Source organism: Silene latifolia, chromosome X, assembly GCF_048544455.1.
Source record: "Silene latifolia isolate original U9 population chromosome X, ASM4854445v1, whole genome shotgun sequence".
Taxonomy (NCBI): domain Eukaryota; kingdom Viridiplantae; phylum Streptophyta; class Magnoliopsida; order Caryophyllales; family Caryophyllaceae; genus Silene; species Silene latifolia.
Window position 1 is genome coordinate 116,196,575 of NC_133537.1, and position 10,374 is coordinate 116,206,948.

Consider the following 10,374-nt stretch of genomic DNA (forward strand, 5'->3'; position numbering starts at 1 on the left):
TGTTATTGTAGTATTATTCCACAAAAGGACTAGTTTATTCTGATGTTATTCCACTGTTAGTCCAACATTATCTTGTTAAAACTATTCATTTTTATTCAAGTGTAAATTTAGTCAAGTGTAAATGCAGTGGTTTAGACTGCTTTTAGTCCACTGTTATTCTACCATTATTCTGCTGTTATTGCAGTATTATTCCGCATAATTAGCAGTTATTGTGCTGTTATTGCACTATTAGTCTACACTTATTCTGCTGTTATTCCACTAGTTTAATTAAGCTTTACAAACACTATCCATTTCTACAAACACTATCCATTTCTATTCAACTGTCAATGGCGGTTTTTTCTCAACTGTGATTCTATTGTTATTGCACCGTTATTCTGCTATTATTGCACTATTATTCCGCATAATAAGTAGTTTATTCTACTGTTATTGCAGTTTTATTGCGCATAAGGACTAGTTTATTCGACTGTTAGTTAAGTGTAAATGCAGTCGTTTTAGACTGCTTTTAGTTCACTGTTATTCTACCATTACTCTGCTGTTATTGCAGTATTATTCTGCATAATAAGCAGTTATTATGCTGTTATTGCACTATTATTCTGGTAAGGACTTCTGTTATTCCAATGTTATTCAGTAAATAGTACTTAAACATAGTAGTTACACAATAAACATTAACGTTCTAAAATATTAAAAACATTATTTTTGAAGCAACAAATATTTTAAACATATTTTAAAGCAGGAACCCTGGACCATCATGGATATATTTTTATTCTCTGACGCCTGCGCGCAGGTCCTTGGACAGTGCTCTCAACTTCCACCGACTCATCCTGAAAAGGGTTTTTGTATCCGTCCATAAGTTCCATGGCTTTCAGAACTGGTGTCCAATTGGTAGAGATTGAAGGATAGACTTCAGCGTAAGACTTCTTCAAAGTATTCACACCAGCAATGAATTGATTGTCCATGTCGGCCTCTTCAGCGTTTTCTGTTGCCTCTACATTTGTTCGTGTATCGATCAACTCTATCGAAAGAGACTCTATTTTCCATTTTGCTTCATTGATTTCCTCCCTTGTTGGGGACCTTCGGTTATCGTCAGTTACATCACTCATTCTGCAACATTGGAAGTATGAAACTTTTTGCATTATAAAAAGATGTTCAAAATATTTCAACCATATTAAAAGCAAAGCAAAGCTGAAGAAAGAAAATTACCTTTCTGCAGTATCCAGTATAGTGTAGACAGATAAGAAAAATAAACATCAAAGAAAAATAAAAAATAGAAAGATAAGAAATTACCTTTTGCAGAGGAGATAAAGAGGTTTTTTGGAATGAACTTTTTCAGTGTGTGTGTTTATTTTTTTTTTCTCACAATAGCAGTATTTATAGGGGCTTGGGGAATACAAACAGTTTTTTTCTAATTAGATTAGATTAGGTAACTGTTGTAAAAACTGAAAAGTGGAACTGCTTTTAATAAATAATACTAATCTGTTATTCAACTATTATTGTAGTGTTAAATGCAGTTTTATTTATGGTTGGTTTGTGGAAGACAGTCAGATAATATTAACATAAAAAATTAAAGTAACTAGTATTAATTCTCATATAATGTAGGTCTCACTTTATTATCTAGTAACATTTTAGGATAAAATATAATTCAAACAATGACAAATAGTAAAAGTCTTTGACATTTAGGTGAGGTCTTCATCATAGCCCTTGTCTTTTGCGTCTCTTTTGTCTTTCTCAGTTCATGCATCTGATTCATATTCCTGCAATTTTTACATAGTATTTGTCATTGAGGTAACGTAACAATTAGAGGAAAATAACAACACATTAATAGCAGAATAATAGTAGAATAACATAACAGCAGCAGAATAACAGAGTAACACCGGAATAATAGGGGAATAACAGCAGAATAATAGGATAACATTAGAATAATAAGAGAATAATAGTTCAGATTCATACCTCTTCAGTTTCTGATCCTTCTTCATCATCGTCATCAGAAGGGGGACTTTCAGCAAAAGGAAGATTACAAGTTCTACTGTTGTGATTCACCCACTTCTTGCAGTTACCGCATCTTCGCTTCCTCTTTTCTGGCTTGCTCTTCGCCTTTTCTTTCGACGACCTCAATCTTTTGCCACTTCCCTTATTCTTGGCCTTGTTTGGCGGTCGGAGGTCAATATCATTTGAAGCTGTAATGCCAAGAAGATCCTCGATTTCCTTGCTTTTAGTTTTCGGTTCAATTGGTCCTGTGATGTTCTCCCTGAACTGTCTCAGGGTTTTCTGCAGTTGCTTCATCTATTTAACCGTAGCATAATTGTCCATCACCCCGACAGTTGCATAAATCTCAGACCAAACCTTTGACTTCTCAGCTTTCTTGGTATTAGCTTCGTCAATGTCTTCTATAACCTTTCTAGTTTCATCTTGGACAATTGATCTGTAGGATTTCTTTGTCCATCGAGCAAGGACATAAGGCTCGGGTATCTTGTATACCTGCCTACCATTCCACACCCACAGTATATGTCGACAGACAATGCCATGCCTCTCAAACAGCTTATATGCACATTTGCTCTCGTTAGTTTTGATATTAAATTCCACTCGGAAGTTTCTGTGCTTCAGTCCATCATGAACGTCATGGTACTCCACTACCCCTAATGTTGTCAAACCCCCGACTCCCATGCTGCATATCGCATGTTTGACGTCCTTCTGAAAGTCTGTAAAGATAGGATGTGTGTATACAAGTGAGGCATGCAACTCGACCTTCATTGGTCCTACTTTCTCGAGCATACTATGCTCGTTGGCAGTGTCCATTCGCCTTTGTGAATACCTTTGTTGTTCTACTGCAGAATTGTACCTCATCCAGAACTCGACAAGGGTTCCAAAGTGGCTTTCAAACCGTTTGAAATAGCTGTTTGAACTTTCAGATCTCTGGGTTGTCCTGAGCAAACAACCTAGAGGCAGATCGCGAAAGTAAGCCGGTATCCACTTTTGTCTGATTGCGAATACGTACTTCAACCAACGGTTGTTTTGCATACCATGTGCTTCAATAACGGTTTGCCAGTTTTGTTCAAATTCTTCTGGTTCTAAGTCAACATCCCAAACAACAGCATTTATGTCTGTCATAAAATCCGTGTCATTGCAGATTGCTCTTCCCACCTTCTCAGGCACTTTCTGTATGATATACCACATGCAGTACTTGTGCACAGAATTCTTGAAAATGTTTGGGCATGCCTTTTTAATTCCAAGGCATTGGTCTGTTATTATACACTGAGGTTGCTGCTGCCCCATTGCTTCCAGGAATTTTGTAAAAATCCACTCAAATGAATCCTAACTCTCGAATTCAAGTAATCCAGCTGCAAAAGTTACCGTCTTCTTGTTGTGGTCTACTCCTGTGAACGGAGTAAACACCATGAAATATTTGTTTGTCCCATAAGTAGGGTCAAACGAGATCGTATCTCCATATAATTTGTAGTTGTTTATGCCTTCCTTATCAGCCCAAATAACCTTTGTCAAACATTTGTTCTCATCCTCGTTATAAGCAAAATAGAACCGCTTTGTTTCAGCAAGCATTTTGAAATGCCCAATAAACATTTTGGCATCCTTATCCCCAATGTAACACTTGATATTTCGTTTGAAGTTTTTGAAGTCTAGCAAGGAGGCACCGATATTTTGATAACCATTTGAGTAGTCCTTGAGAATTCTGAAGCTCAATGTTGGACCTATGTTTAGCTTAGTATGATCAATAATGGTCCTCTTAATGTAATCATGGAGGCACCTTGACAGCTTTTGGAACTCTCTATTTTTGACAGAGTAAAGAGAGTGATTGTGAACGTCCACAAAGACGTCCACAATATATCCAGCCGGTCTGTCGTCTGTTTTTTCACAGGTTCTCAACCTCATGTGTGCCTTGCAGCCATACCTTGTCAGAGCATGCTTCTTTGGTTGTCTAATTCTTCGCTCTTTGTTCTCTACTGTACTCAAATTACCAGCTTCCTGATTTTTTGCTTCAAGTCGCAGTTTTCTTTTCATATCTCTATACCCCTGTCTGTTAGAGACCAGTGATTTGACGTTGACGCCCCCTTATTTTTTGCATTTGTGTACCTTCTCACATCAAATCCGCAAGCCAATGCATATATGTTATAGAACTGTATTGCATCTTCCAAAGTAAGAAAGAACATGCCACATTTAGGCGTAAAATCACTCTCAACAATTCTTACCCACTGCTCAGTACCCACGGGTGTACTGCTGTAATGAAGAGTTGGAACAAACTCATCGTTTTCTTCGTCTGAACAAGTTAAGCTGGTGAATATATTGTTCTTAGAAGAATCCCCAATAGCTAAGATTGCATTGTCTTCAACAATAGAGACAGTAGAAACATTTGGGACAGTAAATTATTATAATGAGTACAGTCAGTGGACAACAAAATGACAATAACATCACAATAACAGTAGCATGGGGGAGAGATCAACATTGCAGTAATGTGACAATAACAATATGATAACAGCAGCTGGCAAACAGACCACAATTAATAACATCACAATAATACTAAATGTGTTTTTCTTATGCTACTCTCTTATCAGCCGTATATTTTCATGCTACTGCACAATAATATCACAACAATAGTATCATAATATCAGAATAACAGTACAATAATATCATCATGTTTCTCTACTTTTACAATAATAGTACAATAATATCAGAATAACAATACTCTGATTCTACTCTATTAAAATACAGATAATACTGAATTTTTTATACTACTCTTTTATAAGCCATATATTTTCATGCTACTTCACAATAATATCACAATAATATTACAATAATATCACAATAACAGTACAATAATATAATCATGTTACTGTACTGTTACAATAATAGTACATTAATATCAAAATAACAGTACTCTTTTTCTACTCTAATACAAGCCAGACAATACAGTAATATCAGAATAACAGCTGAGAAACAGATAAAAATCAATAACAGTATTATAAACAACTGCTGATAAAGAGATAAGAATCAATAACAGTATTATAAACAACAACTGAGAAACGGAAAATAATCGTTATTACCTGTTTCCATATTTACTGTGGAGTTGATTTCTTCGCTAGAATTGTTATTAATATCGTTGTCCATCTTTTATACCTGAAAACAGTAAAATCAACTATTCAATTCAATTAAAATCAACAAATTTCACGAATTTTACATTAATATGTTTTAATCAGAAAACATGCATGTGAATCAAGGATTCAATCCAATAAAAATCAACGAATTCGTCATTAATTTCGAAAATACGTTACCTGTAATTCGTTTGCAGCTTGATTTGTGTAATCGTATTAGGTTTTTGATCAGAATTTGACTGCCGACGTTTTTGTTTTGTGTTTCTTAGTTTCTGATTTGAAGAGAGATGTAGACAGAGAAAGATATATCGTTTGAATGGAAGCTTCTGTTTCATGTTTCAGCTGCTTTTGTATTTTTCGAATTTTCCTTTTTTTTTCCTAATTTATCATTTAATCTCAACCCTTGATTTCTTTTGATCTAGTGGTTGAGATTTTCCAAACTCACAACTCACCGTAAGAACCCAACTGACGAGATCCCCCCTACATATATATATATATATATATATATATATATATATATATATATATATATATATATAGTTCAAATGAGTCCACCTAAATTGGTGAGTCCACTAAGTCCTAATCCTAGCCATTGATCTTCTAAGATTGATGGTTGAGATTTTAAAATTTTAAGATGAAAACTTTAATGTTTTATAAATGAAACTTTAATTTATGAATGTAACTTCAATTCTTTACAATTATAACTTTAATATTTAAGGTCATTTTATAAATAAAAATTTAAATTTATGTTATAATTTTTTTTTAAAATATATAAAATTGATTTTTTAATGTAATTTTAGTGTTTTACAAATGAAACTTTAGTGCTAAAAATTTAAACTTTAATTTTTTTTAGACAATTTCTAATATAGAAATTCGATTTTTTAATTTCACTAATTTATAGATGTAATTTTAATGTTTTACGAGTTAAACTTTAATGCTAAAAATTGAAACTTTGTTTTTTTTAGAAAATTTCTAATATAAAAATTTGAATTTATTAAATTTTACTGCTTTATAAATGTAACTTTAATGTTTTACGACTAAAACTTTAATGCTAAAAAATAAAACTTTAATTTTTTTTTACAGTTTCTAATATAAAAATTCTAGTTTATTTAATTTTACTAATTTACAAATATAACTTTAATGTTTTACGAGTGAAACTTTAATGGTAAAAATTGAAACTTCAATTTTTTTTTAGACAATTTCAAATATAAGAATTTTAATTTATTTAATTTCACTGATTATAAATGTAAATTTAATGTTTTACTGCTAACAACTTTAATTTTTTTAAGCCATTTGTAGTTTTAATGGATTACATAACTGTAGTCCTAGTTTATGAAATGTTAGTCTCTTAAGAATATAACTTTAACTCTTGACGGTGTAACTTCATACTAATATCGTGATTTTGAACATATTTATTTGAATTATGTAAATTTAGTCCTGTAGAAATGTAATTTCAGTCCATGTTCCTATAACTTTAGTCCATACAGTGAAACTTTAATCTTAACCACCGTCGCCGCCAACTAATAACAACAACCGCCTTTGTCACCCCGCCTGACCCACCACTGCCTTCACCAACCATCACCAACACCAACAACGACCCCCTGCAAGCACCACCAGCCTCACAATGACCCACCACCAAAAACAACCACTACATTATTTAGATCTGGGAAAAAAAAGGGCACACCAACAGCAAGCCACCACCACCGCGCGCGACAACAACCAAGGCCACCACCTTCCCAACTAATCTGAAAAAAAAAACAAAGGAGGGAATAGGCGGCAGAAACCACCACACGACTGACCCACTACCAACCGCCACAACACCACTGCGACAGCCACAACTCAAATTTGAAAAAAAAAACGAGAAAGGAGGGAGAGGCAGCGTGGCAGGCGACGAAACACCACAATAGCCATTATCACAACCCGCCCAACCCGTCACCACCATCTACAAAATACCAGCATCGTGATATGACAAAAAAAAAATGTAAAAAAAAACAAATCTAAATAAAAAATGAGAAAGTGATAGCAACATCAACATCTCCACTTTGACCCACCGCACCCTCGATGTCCAAAACGCCGTCTTTGGCACATCAACATCAGGAAAAAAAATCAGAAAAAATAAAAATCAGAAAAAAAGAATCAGAAAGTTGGTGGTGGTCGTGTTGGGAAAAGGGAAAGTTGGTGGTGGCCGTGTTATAGATCTAAGGCGGCGGTGGTAGGTAGTGGCGTGACCGTGGAGGCGGCAGGATTGGCGTGGAAGCGGCGTGGCATGGGGGCGTGACAGGAACGACGGTGGTTGTGGCGTTTTGTTGTCTTTGGTGGGAATGTGTGGTGGGGGCTGTCGGTGATGGTAGAGTTTGGTGGTGTCGGTTAGAGAGAGATGAGAGGAAGAGAGATAAGTAAGTTTGGTGATGAAGTGACATGAGAAAGATGTGAGATGAGATTAGGGTTTCTAGTGTTTTATATCCCAGCCTATTATTTTAATCTAATCATAGCCATTCATTTTTTAGATCCAATGACTTATATTAGGACTCACCTAAACTAAGGGACTCACTTGAACCTAATTATATATATATATATATAAACTATAAAACTACAAAACTACGCGAGAAACATAGAATTTACGAAGAAGATAGATAGATCCAAGAAGTAGGATCAATCCAAGCACGAAAGATGATGAAGGGAGGAGGAAGAAGGCGCGGCACGAAACCTTAGAGAGGGTGGAGGCACACAGTACAATGGGAGAGAATAGAGGAGAGAAACTAGGTTTAGGGTTTTGTAAGAAATATGAGAAAAGAAAACTAAGGGTTTGATTTCCCTTCTTATTTATAAGAGAAGCTAATGGATTTATTCCAAGCTTCTGCCCAAAATTCACCCATGTTGCTCCATAAAGACGTGAAACCCAAAAAAAGAACGGGTCTTCACCGTTTTCGAACCCAACGAGCCCAAAAGACAAGAGACTATATTTTCCCGGAAAATAAAATATGAAATATGGGAAAATAAAATTAAAAAATATATTACGGAAATTAGGGGTGTTACAATCCAACCCCCTAAAAAGAAGTTTCGTCCTCGAAACTTGATAAGAGAACTACCTCACTCGAAAAGATGTGGATTCTTCTCTCGCATAGACGCTTCGATTTTCCAAGTCTCTTGCTCGAACTTTTGACTCCTCCATAGAACACGAACCAAGGGTACAACCTTATTCCTTAACCTTTTCTCCTGACGTTCCAAAATGCGAACAAGTTGTTCCTCTTAAGTCAGGTTTGGCTCAACATCGATCACGTCAGCTTTTAGAACATGAGAAGGATCACTGCGGTAACGACGCAACTGCGACACATGGAAAATATCGTGAACCTTTGACAAGTTCGGAGGTAAAGCCAACCTATAAGCTACCTCGCCAACTCTCTCGAGCACCTCATAAGGTCCAATGTACTTAGGACTAAGCTTGCCCTTAATCCCAAATCTCTTAAGACCTTTCATCGGCGAAACCTTAAGAAAAACCTTATAGCCAACCTCTAACTCAATCGGCCTACGCCGCAAGTCTACATACGTCTTCTGTCCATCCTGGGCTGCCTTAAGCTTATCACGGATCAACCTTACCTGCTCAATCGGTTCTTGAACCAACTCTGGACCAAGAATGACTGCCTCACTAGAATCGTCCCAACACAAAGGACTACGACACTTCCTTCCATAAAGTACCTAAAACGGAGCCATCCGAATACTAGCTTGGTAACTGTTGTTATAGGAGAACTCCACATGCGGTAAACTCTTCTTCCATCTAACCCGAAATGCCAAAGCACAAGCACACAACATATTCTCAAGCGTCTGAATGGTACGCTTAGTCTAACCATCAGTTGCAGCATGAAAAGCCGTACTCATCTTAAGCTCACTGCCCAAAGCCAGCTTCAGGCTCTTCCAGAACTGAGAACAAAACCTCGGATCACAGTCGGAGCTGATATCCTTAGGAACCCAATGAAGACGAATGATCTCATGCTGATAAGCATTCGCTAGTTCCTCGAGACTCCAAGTCTCCTTCATCAGAATGAAATGCGCGACCTTAGTCAAACGATCAACCACGAACCAAATCGCATTTATTCCTCTCGGCAAACCCATAACGAAGTCCATCGAAATTGAATCCCATTTCCAAGTGGGAATCTCCAAAGGTTGCAATAGACCACCAGGTCTCTGATGTTCGAACTTGACCTTCTAACAGATCATGCAACGGCTCACAAACTCGGCGATCTCTTTCTTCATACTCAGCCACCAAAACTGTAGCTTCAGATCCTTGTACATCTTATCACCACCAGGATGAACCGAATAGGGAGTACTATGAGCCTCCTTGAAAATGTTACATTTTAAGACCTCACAGTTAGGTACACACCAACGACCTTGGAATCGGAGACCATCATCAGGTCCAACATCGAAGCCTTTGGCGTGACCTTCGCTTATAACGACTCGAACTCCTTCTAAAAAATCACCCTCTCTTTGCTTAACTTGGATCTCATTGAGGATCTCGAGTTCAGCAACCATCGCACTCAAATCTAAAGTACCAGGAAAAACTACCTCAAGGCTCATCTTCTAGAACTCTCGACTCAAGTCATCAGGTAACACCATCACGGATCTTATGGCATGACACACCTTGCGACTCAAAGCATCGGCAACCACGTTTGCCTTACCCTCGTGATACTTCAACTCAACCTTGTAGTCGTTAAGCAGCTCCAACAAATGTCTCCGCCTCATGTTAAGATCTCTCTGAGTGAAGATATACTTCAAGCTCTTATGATCCGTATAAATATTGCAAGAGACCCCATAAAGGTAGTGTCGCCACAACTTAAGTGCAAACACCACTGCTCCTAACTCAAGATCATGAGTTGGGTAGTTCATCTCGTGAACTTTCAACTAATGGGAAGCATAAGCCACATACCCTCCTGCATCAAGACACATCCCAAACCAGACTTAGACTCATCGCAGAAAACATCAAAATCAACGCCCTCTTCTGATAGAGTTAACACAGAAGCGATAGTCAGCCTCTTCTTCAACTCCTGGAAGGCAGCTTCACAAGCCTCAGTCCAAATGAACTTGGATTCCTTCTTCATTAAGTGAGTCATCGGTCTTGCATTCTTAGAGAAATCATGCACAAACCGACGATAGTACTCAGCTAGACCAAGGAAGCTCTGAACCTCGTTCACATTCTTTGGACTCTCCCACTCGACCACGGCTCGAATCTTCGAAGGATCAACCATAACTCCATTGCCAGATATCACATGACCCAAGAAGG

General features: G+C 37.0%; 1 protein-coding gene across 1 annotated transcript; it reads right to left on the reverse strand.

The window, feature by feature from the left end:
* Positions 1-2,280: 2,280 nt before the first annotated feature.
* Positions 2,281-3,270, reverse strand: LOC141618157 (protein FAR1-RELATED SEQUENCE 5-like). The gene has a single exon (XM_074435262.1). The coding sequence runs from the start codon at positions 3,268-3,270 to the stop codon at positions 2,281-2,283; it is 990 nt and encodes a 329-aa protein (XP_074291363.1).
* Positions 3,271-10,374: the final 7,104 nt, after the last annotated feature.

Bases quoted from the DNA above. Each gene is read 5' to 3' on its own strand.
- LOC141618157 (XM_074435262.1), bottom strand. From the start codon at position 3,270: ATGGGGCAGCAGCAACCTCAGTGTATAATAACAGACCAATGCCTTGGA.